We start from the raw sequence: 19,798 nt of genomic DNA, 5'->3' as shown, positions 1-19,798 counted from the left end.
CAGGAATCATATTCATGCTTGGGGTTAATTAAATGGTCTGAGAAGTCCTTTTTTAACTCTACTATTCTTTGATTCTGAACCCTTTGGTTAGATATTTTATCATTCTAAGTAATAAGGAATGACTAGGATTTACTTTTATAAGAACCCTGGTCAAGAATATAGCTCCTTTCCTCTCATGTTTTTGCAACACAGACAAAATATTGACAATAAAACAACAATAATAGATAAGATAACAAATTATCAACTGGTTTCTAGACTTTGTCCTGTAGGAGGAGTTTCAAACCTGAGTCACACTCCATAATTAAGTATCTGGGATAAACTGGGAAAGTTTGGTTTAAGATATATCAATGAAGTACAGTTTGAGAAATTAAGTGCTTAATACTTTTTTCACCCTAGATAATCATTAAATACCAAGCTTTTCACATTCAAAAGATTAAGCATTTTTCTAGTTACGAGGAGAAAAATGAGGCAAAGGTTAAGTGACTGGTCAAATTCCACCTTTCTAACAAGTGATTAAGACTGGATTTTACCATCAGCTTTCCTGACACTTGGTCCAACAAATTTTTCTCCTGCAGTTTCTTGTAAATGTAAAATAATTGTGAATTATTCACATTTTATGCTCTTTGTATATAAACATGGCTTACATGATGGCTTAGAGAATTTGTTGTGTCTTTTGGGTTTGAAGTATAGTTATTGTTTTTATTGTTGTTTTTCTGAGGTCAATCTGTGAATTCTTTCTATGGGCTCTTTGTCTTCTGTGTTCAGAAGTTCTATAAAGTTTTCTTGTATTATATTTCTACATTATGGTTTTCAGAGTTTTTTCTTGAAATGTTATTTTGGGAGATCTCAAATCTTTAAGTTGTTTCTACTCATAATATTTTCAAAATCCATATGTTTTGCTTAAATGGAGATCTTATTTTATTACAACATTACTGATGTAATAGAACTGTGTCTCCCTGATCTTTGTGGAGGGTGGGCCACCTGGTCTGGAGAAATTTCTAAAAATGATACCCACCCTCCTACCTGGTTCCCAGGAGAAACTCCCACCTCCAATTAATCTGGGAATCACATTGGTCTGGGAAACAATCTCTACCCTTTATTGATTTGGAAATGAATCCCTAATTACTCACTAGCCCCAAATCATAGTAGGCTAAATAAATAAATAAATAAATAGATTCTGTATCCAAACCTTTGATTTCTTTCTAATCATAAAGCAGCCTGCTGAGGAAAATAATTTCTCAGTGAAAATAAACCCATTTTTTTGCCAAAAACCTTCCTTGGATATTGGGACTGTAAGCAAAAACCTGCAACCTTAGGACCCCCTCTCACCCCTCAACATCACTGCTTTTTGCTTCTCTTCTTCCTGACTGTCCTATTTCTCAAAGATAACTTTTTATATGTTAGAAAAGCATTTGTCTCACTCATTTCATAAGAGTTTTATTTGGCATTGATCACCTTAGTCAGAATCCAATTATGTTTTTTCAACTTATAGTATTTTGTATAATAAAAAACTTTCATTCTGGTGCTGTACTTAACTGTGTAGGGAAACTAGTAAGCACTTTATCCTTGATTGTGAGTGATCTTAATTTCTAATTGACTCTTTCTTTTACAAAGTTTCTGATATTTTCTAATTATATAATCTAATTAGTCAATTAGGAATTTTGGGTTTGGCTTTCATTAAAAGAGGATTAATTTTATAATAATTTTAAATTAACAAAAACTCTTCTTATACTAATTTAATATTAGGATCTAAACAAATCAAATATAATTAAATAATCACAATTAACAATTTAAAATCTTATTTTTTTACAAGGATCATTATGGCTACTATTTGAAGTTTCAGGGACACTGTTATCAACAAACTTATGCTTTAACTTTCAAAATTAACTCATGTTGAAAAGTAACAGCCAGACTACAACTGTTGGAAGGCAATTGTCAGCACCACATTGATTCTATGAAATGTGAATTAATCTACAGTCTTTTGACAGTACACTCATACAAAACCTTTGACATTTAAAAATACTTGTGTAGCCTTTTATAGCCTTTCCTAATAACTTTATATTCCTCTCATCAGCTCTTTGATAGTAAAGTTAATTATTACACTTTATGATCTATAATACAAATTTCTTTCATTGTCAAATAGTCAAGAATGACTTGCATTTGATGTATTCTTTGATTTGTATTTTTGATTTTAAGTATCTACTTTTATTTAAACTTCACATGTTCATTAGAATTAATAGGAATTACACTCCAAAAAAGACTGACAGAGGCTAGAATTCTGAAGGAATCAAATTACAACTTTTTCTTCTATTTCCTTAGAAATAACTCTAAAGTTAAGTCCATTTATTCTTACTCTAACTTAATGAATCCTTCATTTAAAAATGTTATATTTTACTTACTTTTCAATTGCTTTCCGACTCCAAAAAACATTTTCTTTTTCTGGGAATGCTTTGGGATTCACTTGCAACCCGAAAGTTCCAATACATGGCCTATAACAGGGTATGCTTGATTTCTTAAGTTTAATTGTGTAAAAGCAATAAATAAAACAAGGATTAATAAATTCCAACTTTTCTAACTTTTATTCTTTTGAAGACTTAAGGTTATAGTTTTTAAAATTCAACTTACAACTTTAAAGCAGTCTCAAATCATTTAATCTTTTGTGAAATGAAAATCAATCTACCAATTTTTATTTTCATCAAACTTTACAAAGTTTAGTCATATACCCAAAAACTTCTCAAAATACTCACAAAACACTGAAATCTCCTTGCACTTTGACCTCTTTTAATGATATGGGTATTTAATTTTGTAACAAAATGTTTAATGATTAAAGTCCTTCAAAGAAAGAAAGTGAGTTAATTGTGGGTGGAGTCTCAAGACATTAAATCTGATTCTCATCAGAAAAGAGAAGAATTGTTCTTTTGTTTTTGTTTGACTTGGTTTTCCTTCATTCAGCAATGGGCTGAGTCACTCAACGAGTCTACACCTGTGCAGTACAAAAGGAAACTCAATCCTCAAACAGCTCAAACCACTGCACTCAGTATGGGGCAAAGAACTGCTGCCAATGAAATGTGGCTGATTTTCCTGGTTATCTGCTCCTTTATTGCATTCACAATTCAGGGTAAGATTTGGGGGGGGGGGGAGAGGGTATTTTTTTCTCTCTCAGAAACAAGAAACAGAAAAAGCCAACCATAAAAATTGTAGAGAGATTTTAGTAATATCTCAGCTAAAATATCAGCACATACTAGTCAATCTTTTTGGAAAAAATAAACTTTTATGATGAATTAAATTATCAGAAGTTAATGCATTTAGCATTACAAGTGGGAAAATGGGGTAAAATAGTCTTTGTGTTACAGATATATACACAAAATAAAAAACAAAATACTCTTCCATAATAATGGACAAAGGAGTTGTATAAATATTTCTCAAAAGAAGAACTGAAGATTATTAGCAGTAACATCAAGGAAAACTCCAAATTTAAAAAAAATATATATAGCAAGGATATTATAATAGTGGAATAGTTGATTAAAGATTTATAGAAGATATACACAGTATTATGTTTTTCATGGAACTGTGAATCAGGACAATAATTTTGGAAAGCAAATTTAGAATTTTCCAAACAAAGTGCCTAAAATATCTATACTTCTTGACCCAGCAATTTTTCTACCTGGCTCCTGGAAGTGCAGAAATGAAAGGATCATGGAATCCTATTTATATTCTTATTCTTTTGTCATCAAGCTTTTTTGATGTGTTGCTTAGTTTTATTAATTTTTTATATTTTATTTAAAATATTTGATATAGGAGATGACTGGGAAGAAGTAGAAGAAAGTTATTGGAAGAAATTTTGATGGTGTTAAAACAGAGGTCAATAAAAATTCATTAAAAAAAAGGGAAACATTTAGACCTATATGAGTTTTTTATGTTCTTCAGTTTCACTATCTATAAAATTGAGATAATATTACTATTTATCTTATTTATTTGTAAGCAATGTTTTTTGTAAATAAAAAAGGTCTCTAGAAACAAAATTGAATATTATTATATATTATAGATAGCTATTTCATTTCTATTCTATCATTTGATATTAAAACAATCCTCTGGGGAGTTATTATTTCTTTCTTCTTAGAGGTGAGGAGCAGAAAGTCCAGAGAAATTTCCTTATTTTCTAAGGTCATTCAGTATGGAACAGAGGTAGGTAGACACACATACTCAGGAATCCTGATTCATAGAAAGTCAAAATTGAAAGTGAACTTAAAAATCAACTAATTCTACTCCCCATTTTTGAGAGAAAAAAAAAAGTGCCATAGGAAATTCTTATTCAATGTTTATTCTTTTCTGCCATACTATCTTCTCAAGTGAAATCACCTTTTCTCTTAATGTTGCCCAGGGCCACAGTCCTCAGGACCTATAGTGGACACTGAATATGGGAAAGTCCAAGGCAAACAAGTGATACTACAAGAATTTGACAAATCTGCCAATGTTTTCCTGGGAGTCCCCTTTGCCAAAGCCCCCATTGAATCCCTGAGGTTTGCTCCACCTCAGCCCCCTGAGCCCTGGGACTATGTGAAGAGCACTACTACAACCCCCCCCAGGTAAAGTCATCAGTCTTAAGGTTTTCTGGAGAGGGACAATTTTAAGTAGAGAAAATCATCATTTCCTAATTAAGATAATTATCTCCTAATGCTTTTATTGTTTTTTTTGCTATTCTAAATCCTCAAATCATTCCATAATTCTTTATATTGCCTTTCTTCTCCTTTCCCTCAGAAACGTTGTTTTTCTTATTCTTTATGAAAGCTTTGAAGCTACAAGAGGTTAGAGAACACCTGAGGTTTGAATAGTGAAATGGTCCTGAGCTATAAAGTAATGCATCTCTCTTAGAATCTTTAGCTATGCTGAACAAATAAAGGACCTACTGCAGTCCCCCCATTAAATTCATGCTGCTGGGATAAATCTCTGGGAACATATGGCCTGGAAAAATGACAATTTTCCCTTGCCTCCACTCTTCATACATGCCAGACCACATCTAGTTATGAAATAGCCTCTCTATTGACATCCCTGGGCTCAGTGACTTTAAAGTAGATGGAGAAAGTCCTTGGAATAAGAATCATGATTTCAGCCAATACTCCCCAATATCATAACTCTTATGCTGTGTTATTCCTTAACTTTTCTGTTTTTCTCATAAAGTTCAGTGGGGATAAGGTTTACCCCAAAAGCAGAAAATCCAGAGAATGAGAGCTCAGAAGACTTCCAGTACAGTTGGGAGCAGCTCTAGGGTCCAAGTTTTGCATTTGACTATCCCTGAAAGAATGCCAATGTTTCACAAATCAGAATAATCCCCATAGACCATCTGTCTTACTGCAACTCCCTCACTTTTTTCATTCTATTTTTCCCCGAGAACAAAAAGTAGTTTATTCATACAAAGTCATAACTGAAAGATGACCTAAAAATCATCTATTCCTTATTTTCTAGAGGAGAAAACTAAAGCCTATAGGGAAGAAAGGACATGCTAAACAGAAAGCAAGTAGCTCACCTCATAAACTAAAAGGAAAATAAAAAGGTCATTGAAAGTCACTTATCAATTCTCCCTTGGAAGATGAAATAGAGGCTCTGAAGAAGGGGAGCAGGAGGAGTGGGATGGAGGAGTGAACCTGAGTTGGAATACTGAATGTGTTACTCATTACCTATGTGATGCTGGCCAAAGTATTTTACCTCCTATGTAACATACATGTGTTAACTAGGTCATCTCTAAGTTTCCGAACTTCTGAGCATTGATCCTTTGACTCCAATAGGATTTCTTGAGGTGCTCTGTAGAAAAAAGTGATTTCCCATGTTTCACACAGGTGTGCCCAGAATCCACTTGGAGGGGAATTTATATCTAAATTTTTTGAGAGCATGAATAATATAACCTTGAAAAATTCAGAAGACTGCTTGTACCTGAACATTTACACCTCAGCTGACCTGACATCAAAGACTAAGTTACCTGTAAGGAATTTATGGTTTGGGCTGTTTTTAACTTTGGATTTGTTGGGTTTTGGATTGTATGTGATGCTCCCATCACTAGCAAAAAGGTCTTTTGTAATATTTTTTCTGACTGGTTTATATTTCCTTACTATTTTTAGTTCTACTATTGCTGCTGCCAGGACTCACAGTTCAAATGTCTGGCCAGTCCCTCCAAAGCTTCTTCTCTTTGCTTCTTCCCACTACCCAAACAATGTCTATAAGCAGCCTCCCCCCAGCCCCCAGTCCTTTTAAACCATCTTGGGTTGGAAAAATAAGACCACTTTTTGGTTGTCCTACTCATAATATGATTTAGACGTTTTTAAAAAGTTGATTAAAGGTTTAGAGTGGGTGATCTCACCATAAATGCTCAGTACTCCATCTCTAACTTAAGCATTCTTAATCAATTATAGGACAGTTTTTAGTGCCTTCACAATCTTAGATAGTTTCCTCTAGTGCAGGATAACTTTCCTTCCTCTTTTATAAGGAACCTGGGAATAAATTGTCAGGAAGTCATGAAATTTAAGGAGGAGGAATAAATAATTATTTAAATAACACTGTTTTGGGGGGATAATTTTATGTGGTTTATGTTATACATTTAAAAACATTATTCTGACAAGGGTACCATGGGTTTCACCAAACTGCCACTGGAGTCTATGACACATAAAAAAAGTTAAGAACTCCCCATTAGGCATGTAAGTACAATTTCTCAGGAATGGAAAGACCTCAAAAGTTTTCTAATAAAACTCATACTTGCCCAGGAATCTCCCCAATAACATACCAGATAAGTAGCTATTTACCATCTGTTTGAAGACTCCAAAGGTAGTGATGGGGGGGGCAGTTGGAGTGGTGATGGTGGTAGTGTGTGTGTGTGTGTGTGTGTGTGTGTGTGTGTGTGTGTGTGTGTGTGTATGCAAAATAAGTGCCTATTAAAGCATCCTACTTTGAGAATTCTGTTAGAAAAAAAAATTTTTTTTCTACATGGAAATAAAGGCTACTTTTCTCCAATTTTCACTCTTTTTCTATTTTAACCAAAAGGGCTAACAAAATGAGCTCAAAGCTTCCTTTTCATGACAGCCCTTCAGCTCCTTTAAGATAAGCTATAATGTTCTCCCAAAGTTTTTTTCTTTTTTCTGGTTTACACATACCTACTTTATTTAACTGACTCAAATGTGGAAAGTTCAGGAATATTTTCTTTTTCTTATCAACAATAAATGTTCCAAATTAGAATATTAAAGCTTTGAGTTCTGCTTTATTTTTTTCTAGATATCAATATGATAATATCAATGAGTGGAGTTATTTTAGAAAAGTTTAACCCAAAGAATAGAGGTTTAGGAAAAATATGACTCTCTTAAGCTTACTGATCTATCTTGGCTTCCCTCCTCCCTATGTGTGAGACTCTGTAAAATCAGAATTAAAAAGTACCTTAGAGATTTAGTCCAAATATTTACACACAGATGGCCAATTTGAGACTTATAAAACAGAAGTATTTCCTCAATTCACATAGCAAGTTAATGATAGAACCCAGGTTATAATATAGTTCTTCTGGCCAGTATTCTAGTTTTCATTACAGCAAACTATCATCTCCAAAGAGATCTCTAGAATGAGTAGTTTCAATGATTTGGCCTCTGATTTAAGCATGTGCTTTCTGAGGTTCCTTTTTATTCAGGTCTGTAGGGATCAATAAGATTCTTCTCTCATTCCCAAGGTGATGGTGTGGATCCATGGAGGGGCTTTTTTGGTGGGTGATGCTTCATCTTTTGATGGGACAAATCTCTCAGTTCTGGAGAATGTTGTGGTGGTGGCTATTCAGTACCGTCTGGGAATCTTTGGATTCTATAGGTAAGACCTCGAGGGTGGGAACTTATTTACACAAAGCAGTCCATGATGCTTCTAAATCTGAAATTTTGTAATTGTTGTGGCACTTCTCATAACAGGTTTTAAAAATATATATTTAGTTATCTGACCCTGGGATACAATATTTTTCTTTGTTTTTTTCCCCTTGGTATATATGTGGGTTTATTGGATTTTTTTTTCCATTATATGGTCTCTGAGTTCACAAATTGTGGCAAGTAAGGTGCATGGTGCATGATGAGCATATAACAAATATAGTCAATATTATTGCAAGCCTACAGTGGACTATCTATTTCTAGAGAAGTTCTTCTGAGTCTAGTTCAGTAAGCATTCATTGAATTATTGTTTTATATTAGCTTATTCAGTAAATATTTGTTGGATATCTTCTATGTACAAACTATTCAGTTTAGGGAAGCATTTATTAAGTGTACAATATGTGCTCAATTCATGAGTTATATTGTGCTCAAATTGCTTTCACTTTCCAATGCAGAGTCTAATGGAGGAAAGATAAATAAAAGATAAAATGAGAGATAAGTCTGAAGGAGCAGTGCAGATAAAGTTTCTATAAATAAACGAAAGAGGGAGAGACCATTCTCACCTGAGAAAGGAGATCAGACAATGATTTATGGGGGAGGTAACCTTTGAGTTGGGCCTTGAAGGAAAAAAGAATTTCAATAGAGTAAATGGAGTGAATTGTCCATTCTAGATATGTAGATGTGTTAGTAAACTCTTGAAGACAAAAAGTCAGGATGAGAAAATAATGCAACTAAGTCTGTGAAGAGAATTAGTTTGAGAGAAAGTTAGCTACTAAGTAAACTAAGTCAAATTGTAGAGAGCCTCCAGTTCGGGGACTGGGAATTTGTTAGCCTGAACAAAGGGAGATACTGAAATTTTTTACTAGGGGAATATTGTGGGAAGTTTACTCAGTCAGAAGAATGGATGATGAACTAGAAAGGTGATAGACATGAGGCAAGTAAAGTAAATAGGCATATAATGATTTTTATATATTTTGAATGCTGGTGAAACAAAAATTTTGGCAGTTCCTATAAATGTAGAAAGAATTTAAGTGCAGTCTTAACTTTTAAAAAGTCTAGCATTTATGGACAACTGTAGCTATTTGGAAAAGCTTGTTACCAGGAAAAATTATTCTATGTACTCAGTCTATATGTATGTGTGTGCATGTGTGTGTATATTTGTGCACATGTGTACATGTAAGTAGAGAAGAAAGAGGAGACCATGGTCCATATTGGCAGAAGTATCCACACCTTTGGAAACCATGACTTTTTTGAAATATAGCTCATTGGAGTATTTGTGATACCAAATTAATGATCCCAAATACAACATGGCCCAATACTCTAGCTCTCCATTTATTTTCTGTATGCCCTTGGATAGTTCAGTTCATCTTTCTGATCCTTAGTTCCCTGCGCTTCCAGAAAGGGGATTGGACTGCAGGATTGATTTCTGAAGTTGTCATCATCTCCAAATGACTGATCAGATTATTCTATTCTATGGGTCTTTATTTGCTTAAGACTCTATCTCATGAGCACCTCACTGAGATGGTTTTATTTACTAATTATCCAAGTAACAGAATTCATTGAAAGCTAAAGTAACAAAAAACAGCAATAAGACATCACCACTTTCAATAAATCATGTACTTTTCCCCATAATTACATGTATAATAAAGAGGAAGAATTAATGTTTCTCACACATAGCCTTCCATTTTCTATCACTACATCTTTGAAAAATATTCCTTCTGTCTAGGGAGTACTATCTCCTCCTCATTAACATCTTTCAGAAGCCCTTGTTTCCTTCAAAGCTCATTTCAACGAAAGCCTCTTATATGATATCTTCTGAAGCTCTCAAGCTGTTATAACTTCTTTATTCCTTTAAAAATCACATTTATTTACTTTGTTCATATTTTATGCTTAATTCTTTGTGTACATATTGTTTCCTTTAACAAAATAGAATCCTTTTGGGAACAAGGATTACTTGGATCTAGTCTTTGTATTCTCAGTTATTGATAGAAAGCAAGTGCTTTAAAAATACTTGTTGATTGACTGAACATGAAATCACTGCAGAAAGTTGCATTATCCCTTTTGGATGCTCTCCCCATTCTTTTTGCTGAGCGTAATCTTGTCTCTGCTAGACTTCCCTACTCTTTTGTGGTGGATGAGCTTTACTTTCATGTCATATATTGGGCTTTACCTTTTCATGTCATCTGCCAGACTCTTATCTAACATCATTCAGTGCTTGGCCAGACTCTCTCTTCCAAGTATAGCCTTAATTGCTTTCACTAAATAGATATTCACATCAATCCAACAACTAAAAAAACCCAGTGGAAAGTGCTCAGGCTAAGAATGATTTTCTATTTCCAGTATTTATTACTATGTTAGTTCATTAAATGCCTTTGGTTTCCATGAATTCTTTAACCGGATAACTAATAAATAAAACCATTTCAGTAAGATGCTCATGAGATAGGGTTTTAAGCAAATAAAAACAAAGAGAATATAAATCAAACGCACTTTTTTTTTCCTGAGGCAGATTTATAGTCTATAATCCTAGACAAGATGTGGGTAAATTACCAACTTCTTTAAATTTCTATTACTTCCCAGATTGGGAAAATTTCAGGAACTCTACCCAAAATAATGCCACAGAAACTATGTAAAAGCTAGGTGATTAAAGTCCTAATCATTTTCAAGATCCTGATTGATTGAAAAGGAGATATATAAATGAAGCTAGGTCAAAATACTTGAAATATCTGACTAAGTGAAGCAGATGAGCTACTCTCTTTTCTTTACTATTTTCTGGGTAGTGTGTTGTATGGGGGGGGGAAGTGGAAATCAATCTTTTATTGTTTATCTCTGTTGAGCACAAAATGCTATCTCACTAAGTTGAGTATTAATAAGGCAATTTTTGCTAAATAGTGAATGAGAATTACAAGCCTAATAATTTTTCATTACTGGAGTTCAGATGAAGTAGCCATTACCCCTGGCTTAGGTCAAATTCAAATTTCCTGCAAGAGATAGAAGAAGAATTGAGCCAAATTAATAGACAGGATGGAAAGATATTCCAGAGAAGAGAAAAAAATGAAGAAAAGATAATAGCATGGTATTAGTGAGGAAAGCAGAGATGATCACCAAAGATATAGAGATTTCACCCAAGGCTTATTGATGATTGAGATCAATAATACTTATCAAGTTGAGGACTTGTTGGAGCCAGGAAGTTTACAGAAGAAAATTGGAAGACCTTCATCAAATTATATCTAAAAGAGAAAACAGAATCTACATATAGATTTAACAATAGTAAGGTGGTAAGTGACCAGAATCTAGATGGCATAGTTGGTAGAGTGCTTGGGCTGGAGTCAGGAAGGCTAATCTTCATGATTTCAAATTTGGTCTTAGACATTTAATAACTGTGTGAGCCTGGTGAAATCATATAATCCTGTTTGCCTCAGTTTTTTCATCTGCAAAAATAAGCTAGAAAAGGAAATTGAAAACCGTCCTACATCTTTGCTGAGAAAATCCCAGATGGGGTTATGAAAAAGTAGACGTGACTGAAAAATGTCTGAACAATAACAACAAAAGCTGACCACACATTGGATGAGTTTAGGATGATTCCATATTTCCCATAATGCCACTCATTCCACCTCTTTATAAGGTTTGAGCCTCACTACCACTATATGTGGTAAGTGTTGTTATGTCCATTTTATAAATTAGGAAACAGGTTGAGAAAGATTAAATGATTTATTCATGATGATAAATTGTATCTCCTAGGCCACATTTTGGGTATCTTTGGACTATTAGTCAATCTTTCCACTTCATCTCACTTTTTCCCATTTCCTTCCTTGCTATTGTAATAGTAGTTGTCCCTTCCTTTCTTACCATTCATCTTCCTCCTCCTTTCTTCTCTCCCTTGTAGCACTGGAGATGAACATGCCCGAGGGAACTGGGGTTATTTAGACCAAGTGGCTGCACTCCAGTGGGTCCAGAGGAACATTGTAAACTTTGGAGGAGATCCAAACTCGGTGACCATCTTTGGTGTGTCTGCAGGAGGTATCAGTGTTTCAGCATTGGTGAGTTTTCATGATTCCATGCTTGGATTTAGGAGGCCCAACCCAATGCTAAATAAATATTAAATAGCTTATTTATTTGTTTGTACACAAATACAATGTTTATTTGCACAAAGTGCAAGCTCTAACTACATGTAGATGCTGTTAGAATTGACTGCTAGGTGCTTTAGTTCTTTCATAAGATCATGTATGATTCTAAGCAGTGATTACCTAAGCAGGTAATAAAGTAGAGAGGACAAGAATGTAATGCTGGCCATATCACAAGACTAACTATAAAAGTTTAACGGTGAAGGTCTATGGCATGACAAGCTTATTCAGTTTTGCTATATGCTATGTCTTTTAAAATAACAGTAACGATTTACATTTAAAACTTAAAATTACATTCCCAATAACTACCCTATGAATTAGGTAATAAAAGGAATATTATTCATGTTTGTATAGATAAGAAAACTGAATTTCTTGGTGATAAAGTGACTTGCTTAAGGTCACATAGTTATAAAGAGAATTCTAAAAAGATGGCAGAGAAAATTCCAACCTCTCCAGATTCACCCTGCCCCCCAAAAAGCAATCCAAAATTGCACTTCAGGAAGACAGTGAAAAACATTTAAGATTTGGGGCACAACTGGGGTCCTTCTGGGACAACCTGAGAAGACCAGAAATAAAACCCCAGCATGAAGGATTAATCCATTTAAACTGAAAATACTTCTAGGCCAGCTCCTTAGAACTATATGAAGGGATACCTGGGGCTAGCCTGATTTGGGGATGTCCTTAGCCCAAAACATGAACTTTCACCTTCAGGACAGCAAAAAGGGGAAAGGGATCTGAGTCTGGGAAGACTGAGGGAACCTCAACTGAGTAGGAATGCCGGGCCCAGGTGTATTGCTGAGGCAGGGCCCTGGGTAAGATGGAACCAGCACATAGGGAGTGCAGAAGCAGTGGGGCAGGGCCACAGAAGGTGGATATTTTGATTTTGGCTTCCATGGCCTTGGGTTTGGGTTCCAGAGAGGACATCTGAAGTGAAGCCAGAAGTGATGTTTAAAGGCACCCTGTTGCTTGGTACCCCTCTTCAAAGTGAGTGAGTCAGGCCCACAGATGGCATTATAGAGTGGTCTAGCTATGACCCCCAAATTTGGACACCAAATGTGACAAAATCCAGCCATTCTAAGGAAGGTCTGGCTATAAGAAGGGAAATAGAAAGAATGGCTTGCTTTTTCTCAGTGGTTATAGAGAGAAGGAGGTGATGGAGTAGGCTAAATATGTGACAGTCTGGGAGCCAGGCTGTACCTTTGTGGGAGAAGCTTAGCATTAATTGGTTGAAGACCTACTCTAGCTCCTGGCTTGATGAGATATTGTTTCTGGTGGCTATAATAAAAGACCACAGGTTCTGGAATATTACATATTGACAATCAAAAGAAGGGTTGTAGGCAAAAATGTTATATTCAGAAAAATTAAGCATAATATTAAATGAAAAAAATGAATATTGAATGAACGTCAGATTATTAAGATTTTGTTTCAAACAAATCTGAACTCAATAGAAAATCCAACACATAAGAGCCAATATCAAAAACTAATTTCAAAGGACTTTATAAGGACAAATTGTTTATGTTCTATATGTGGAAATGTAAACCATATGTCTAATATTAATATTAATAACTCAATTCAAAAGAAAGATTTGGATAGAGTTGAGTAAGATGTGACTCCAAAAAAAGCAAAAAATGTCTAGGAAAAGGAAAAAACAGTAATTATGCTCTATGAATGAAGTTTGCTAATTTTTTCCCCCAACTTATTTTATAGATGAGGAAAGTAAGGTAATCAAGGTTAAATGACTTGCCCAGGATCTCACATCAAGTGAGTATCTGAGGTCAAATTTGAACTCAGAAAGGTGATTTTCCCTGTCTCCAGGTCTAGCACTCTATTCACTGTGCCACCTAACCCTCTCATGGTACCTTTACAAAGTGACTAAGAGAATCATCAGAATTAGAACTTAGCAAGCCTTTCACTGAATCATTGCATTCATTTTCTGAGTGGATGACACTCACATCCTGCAACTTTTCTCTTTACATAGGGTCAGCTCTGGGTATGCATCTCTTTCACATCCTTATATTTCTTCCTTTCTCCTCCTCTCAGGTTACTCCTCTCTTATCTTCCCCAATTGTTCATAAAACATTTATTAAGTGTCTATTGTGTATTTAACACTGACTTAGCAAATGCACAAAGTTTGTATAAGATATGGTCTCTGCCTCCATGAAACAGAGGGAAGGGGAAAACAAATAATTAAATCATAGATGCATTCAGGACTATTGCATTTTTTGAGAAACATTCATCTAGTACTGTTCACATGGTAGACTTGTATAATCTTTAAAAAAAGTTTTATTGATGATTTTTGATTTTTCATTATGTTCATTTAAAATCTGCTCTTCAGACTCTGTCTCTTTTATGAATAAGGAAAGCAATCAAGTTAAAATCATCTGATATAGCTATTGCATCTGGCACAGTCTTTCCAGTTCCCCACTTTTGAAATGAGGAAGAAGCTTTGTTTCATCATCTGTTCTTAAGGACCTTCCTGGTTTTTGCATTTTTCAGAAATTCATTTTTTTGAGTATGTTTCATTCAGTTTCCTTTGTGCATAACCCAGGAATTCTTGGCCATAGTCCCTCTGTGGACATCATAAATGGTGGTAGATCTCTGCATATTTTCCCACAGTATAAATTGGAACTCAGAATTATTCAGACCAATGTTGTCTCAGTATCCTTTGATCAGAAATGGAAAGTGTTGTTTTCTCTTCTTGTAGGGCCGTCAGAGTTAAACGGTGTCTACAACAATGCTGATGATTCCATTTGCTTTTTTACTGTTCAATTGTTATCAATCTAACTCTTTGTGACCTCATTTGGGATTTTCTTGACAGAAAAACTGGAATGGTTTGCCATTTTCCCCTCTGGCTCATTTTGCAGATGAATAGGCTGAGGCCAGCTAGATTGGGTCACTTGTCCAGGTCACAGCTAGTAAGTGTCTGAGGCCAGATTTGAACTCAGGGAGATGAGTCTTCCTGACTCCAGACCTGATACTTTATTTACAATGCCACCCAACTGTTCAGTTCTTCTTATTAGACAATATAGTGAACTACTGTTCCTGTCATCTCTCTTTTCAGAACACATTTTTATACCCTCTGCTCAGTCACTTCTACAAAGTTCAGAAAGATGCAGGAACCAGATATTCTCAAATTTGTTTCTAAATATGCTATTAACTAGAGACCTTTCTCCCAATGTGGGCAGGGTCAGGCTTTGGGGAAGGATTCTTTCCTCAGCATCTCTCATCCTTACTCTCTCTCAAGGAAGTAAGTTGTTTGGGGAATGATGGGAAAGTCCTTAGGAAAATAGATAATCTGGGGCAGGATCCAATAAGAAATTTTACTGGATCATCCTTGTTTGCAATATGATAAACTTACAGCATCTGGGACAAGCCTCTGAGATCAATCTTTATTCTTTGAGAGCTCCAGCTTTGAAGAAACTTCTCTCTTTGATAAGTTTGTCCTGGGCCTACTCAAAGCATTATCTCCCTGTATGCTTTTGGTATGACATGTTTAGCTCTCTGTCATCTCAGCCTATCATATCTATATCTATATCTATCTATCTATCTATCTATCTATCTATCTATCTATCTATCTATCTATCTATAAGTGCTCAGAGCATGATCATTAGTCATTCCCCTCTATTTGATAGCAGCTGCCCATCATTATTAACATCTCAGAACCTTCACAAAGGTTGAATAAGTTTGAGAAGACACTGCTGGGGATGGTCCATGTTAGTTTTGGGCTGTGTGTGTGTGTGTGCAAGTGTATCACTTACAGAGCATTACTAGGGGAGGAAGAGGACAAGTCCTGGCTATAGGTAAAACATTTATGGTCTTATCTAAAAATTAAGACAAAATAAAAAGAAATCAATTTTGTTTCTGTTACCTTATTTACATTGTTAGAGTCATTGTGGTGTTCTTTTGGTTCTGCTAATTGCATTCTTTACTAGTTGAAACAAATATTTCTATATTTCTTTGAATTCCTTGTTTCTCATTACAAAACAATATTCTTTTACATTCACAGCCATGATTCTTCAGCCAATTCCCTAATTTTACAAATAATAATTATATTGCTATGAATATCTGATTCTTTGAAGTGTTAAAAAAAGAAAAAATATTTGTCTGTTCAAAGGTTTTCATAGCAGTATGAAAATTCCTTTTTTAAAATTAATTTTATAATTATACATTTTTGACAGTATATATGCATGAGTAATTTTTTTATAACATTTTCCCTTGTATTCATTTTTCCAGATTTTCTCCTCTCTCCCTCTACTCCCTCCCCTAGATGACAGACAATCTCATACATTTTACATGTGTTACAGTATAACCTAGATACAATATATGTGTGTAAATCCAATTTTCTTGTTGCATGTTAAGTATTGGATTACGAAGGTATAAGTAACCTGGGTAGATAGACAGTAGTGCTAATATTTTACTCCCAGTGTTCCTTCTCTGGGTGTAATTGTTTCTGTCCATCATTAATCAGCTGGAAGTGAGTTGGATCTTCTTTATGTTGAAGATATCCACTTCCATCAGAATACATCCTCATACAGTATTGTTGTTGAAGTGTATAGTGATCTTCTGGTTCTGCCCATTTCAATCAGCATCAGTTCATGTAAGTCTCTCCAAGCCTCTCTGTATTCATCCTGTTGGTCATTTCTTACAGAGCAATAATATTCCCTAGCCTTCATATACCATAATTTACCCAACCATTCTCCAATTGATAGGCATCCATTCATCTTCCAGTTTCTAGTCACTACGAAAAGAGCTGCTACAAATATTTTGGCACATCCCTTCTTTAGTATTTCTTTGGGATATAATCCCAATAGCAGCAATGCTGAATCAAAGGGTATGCACAGTTTGATAACTGTTTGGGCATAGTTCCAGGTTGCTCTCCAGAATGTCCGGATTCTTTCACAATTCCACCAACAATGTATCAGTGTCCCAGTTTTCCCACATCCCCTCCAACATTCATCGTTATTTGTTCCTGTCATCTTAGCCAATCTGAAGGTGTGTAGTGGGATCTCAGAGTTGTCTTAATTTGCATTTCTCTGATCAGTAGTGATTTGGAACACTCTTTCATGTGAGTGGATATAGTTTCAATTTCTTCCTCTGAGAATTGTCTGTTCATATCCTTTGACCATTTATCAATTGGAGAATGGTTCGGTTTCTTATAAATTAGGGTCAGTTCTCTATATATTTTGGAAATGAGACCTTTGTCAGAACCTTTCCTTTAAAAAATATTTTCCCAATTTGTTACTTTCCTTCTAATCTTGTTTGCATTAGTATTGTTTGTACAGAAACTTTTTAGTTTGATGTAATCAAAATCTTCTATTTTGTGATCAATAATGATCTCTAGTTCTCCTCTGGTCATAAATTCCTTCCTCCTCCACAAGTCTGAGAGGTAAACTATCCTCTGTTCCTCTAATCTATTTATGATCTCATTCTTTATGCCTAAATCATGGACCCATTTTGATCTTATCTTAGTATATGGTGTTAAGTGTGGATCCATATCTAATTTCTGCCATATTAATTTCCAGTTTTCCAAACAGTTTTTTTTCAAATAATGTATTTTTATCCCTAATGTTGGTATCTTTGGGTTTATCAAACACTTTTGTCCTTTGTACCTAATCTGTTCCACTGATCTACCGGTCTATTTCTTAGCCAATACCAAATGGTTTTGGTGACTGCTGCTATATAATATAGCTTTAGTTCAGGTACACTTAGACCACCTTCCTCTGACTTTTTTTTCATTAGTTCCCTTGAAATTCTCGACCTTTTTGTTCTTCCATATGAACTTTGTTGTTATTTTTTCTAGGTCACTAAAATAGTTTCTTGGGAGTCTGATTGGTATAGCACTAAATAAATAGATTAGTTTGGGGAGTATTGTCATCTTTATTATATTCACTCAGCCTATCCAAGAGCACTGAATGTCTTTCCAATTATTTAAATCTGACTTTATTTTTGTGGCAAGTGTTTCATAATTTTGCTCATATAATTCCTGACTATTCTTTGGTAGATGGATTCCCAAATACTTTATACTCTCAACATTTGTTTGGAATGGAATTTCTCTTTGTATCTCTTGCTGTTGCATTTTGTTGATGATATATAAAAATGCTGAGGATTTATGTGGATTTATTTTGTATCCTGCAACTTTGCTAAAGTTCTGAATTATTTCTAATAGCTTTTTAGCAGAGTCTTTGGGGTTCTCTAAGTATACTATCAGCAGCATGAAAATTCCTGACAAATATAAAAGAAATATTAATTGCACTAGGTAAATTTATGAGGCCAGTTAGCAAAACAACCAGATTTTATAAATTCCTTACTATTTACCCAAGTGCCAGGGATACCAAGACAAAAAATAAAATCAGACTTCCCATCATAGTTATATTCTTTCCAGGAAGCTAGCATACTTATTTATAAATCCAAATAGAATCTATACAAAAATAAATGTAAGTATGAGGTATACAAAGAAATCTTGAAAAACTGTTATGAAATAATGCAAAATGAAAGAGAAAAAAGCTGAAATGAATACATATTTTCTAGGATCATATGAGGGAAAATATTTTTTATGCATAAGCGGATATACCTTGAATGATGTTAGTGTTGTTAATTAGCCATTTTGGCATCTGAATCAAGCATTTAGAAATATGCCCCACAACTAAAAAAGTTAAGATAAATGAGAGATGGGTAAAAGAAGAGAGAGACAAAGCTAGAAATAAACAGATTTTGTGCTAGAGATAGTTATTGGAACTATAAAGACAAAAAGAAAATTCCTGTCTTTTAATTGCTTATATACTATTAAAAAGAAATAACTGGTATAAACATAATTGATCATCTGAATTTAGAAAAACCTCCATTGGGTTGGGTAGGAGAGTTCCACAGACATGAGACAGGGAGAAATCCAGTTGAGGAGAACTGGCCAAAAGGAGGAATTTTGCTTTTTGGAACCTTCTAATTTTAACTCTTTCTATAAGTGTCCACATTATTTCCTTACTTTAGAGAACTTCTGATGAGAAAAGTCTCTCTTTAAAAGCAAATTAACAATAAAGGTGGGAAGAAGGTGTTGTTGTCAAGATACATGGCCAGTATATGTCTAACTATACTACAACAGGCCCTGTGGGCTCTATTTTAGCTAATTTTATTTTGTAGCAAGGACTATTTGTGTCCACCCTGTAGCAGAGCATTCCAAACTTGTATTGGTCTGTCAGCCACAGTTGGGCACTTAATGCAACTCTAACATAGCCATGTCATTTTGGCTCTCTTCAAGTACTAAGGACAACTAACCAACCAACAAATTAAGCCTCAGTTTTTATGTCAATGAAGGATTATTGTCAGCATTCTCCCAGTGTCTTGAGCAAAGCTACAAATTTTCTAACCTCCTTATAGTTCTGGTCCTAAATCATAATTTTATTTCCTCTTTCCTTTTTTTCTTCCCCTCAGGTTCTTTCTCCTTTGACGAAAAATCTCTTCCACCGAGCCATTTCCCAGAGTGGAGTTGTCCTTATGGAATCCCTGTTCAGTTCTAACATCAAATCAATAGCTGAGGTTGGCTTTTGGCTTTATATAACTCTCCAAAAACTTGACTGCATTTATAAACCTTCAAGATTGAGCTATAATGAATATTAAAAGTAATTTAAGGTACCCTCTCAGTTTACAGAAATAAAAATTGAAGTGCTACATAAAGAAATGATTTATCTGAATCACACAGGAAGGTCTTTTAAAAACTAAAATTCTTTGAATTAGAAAGAATTTATCTTTTTCTTCCAATTCACTTTCCTTCTAGCATTAAAAAAAAAAATTCTTGTAATAAGT

At 34.6% G+C, this 19,798-nt stretch overlaps 1 protein-coding gene across 1 annotated transcript in view; it reads left to right on the top strand.

Moving 5' to 3' along the window:
* Nucleotides 1-2,902: 2,902 nt before the first annotated feature.
* LOC141557584 (liver carboxylesterase 1-like) overlaps nucleotides 2,903-19,798 on the top strand; it is a 44,535-nt gene continuing 27,639 nt past the window's right edge. The window contains exons 1-6 of the mRNA XM_074293448.1: nucleotides 2,903-3,118; nucleotides 4,382-4,586; nucleotides 5,835-5,976; nucleotides 7,700-7,833; nucleotides 11,764-11,917; nucleotides 19,427-19,531. Of these exons, the coding sequence (XP_074149549.1) occupies nucleotides 3,040-3,118; nucleotides 4,382-4,586; nucleotides 5,835-5,976; nucleotides 7,700-7,833; nucleotides 11,764-11,917; nucleotides 19,427-19,531 (819 nt within the window). The 5' untranslated portion in view covers nucleotides 2,903-3,039. The remainder of the gene's footprint in view (nucleotides 3,119-4,381; nucleotides 4,587-5,834; nucleotides 5,977-7,699; nucleotides 7,834-11,763; nucleotides 11,918-19,426; nucleotides 19,532-19,798) is intronic.

Source organism: Sminthopsis crassicaudata, chromosome 2, assembly GCF_048593235.1.
Source record: "Sminthopsis crassicaudata isolate SCR6 chromosome 2, ASM4859323v1, whole genome shotgun sequence".
Lineage (NCBI taxonomy): Eukaryota > Metazoa > Chordata > Mammalia > Dasyuromorphia > Dasyuridae > Sminthopsis > Sminthopsis crassicaudata.
The sequence above is the reverse complement of the archived record's forward strand: the minus strand, read 5'-3'. Positions and strand labels throughout refer to the sequence as shown.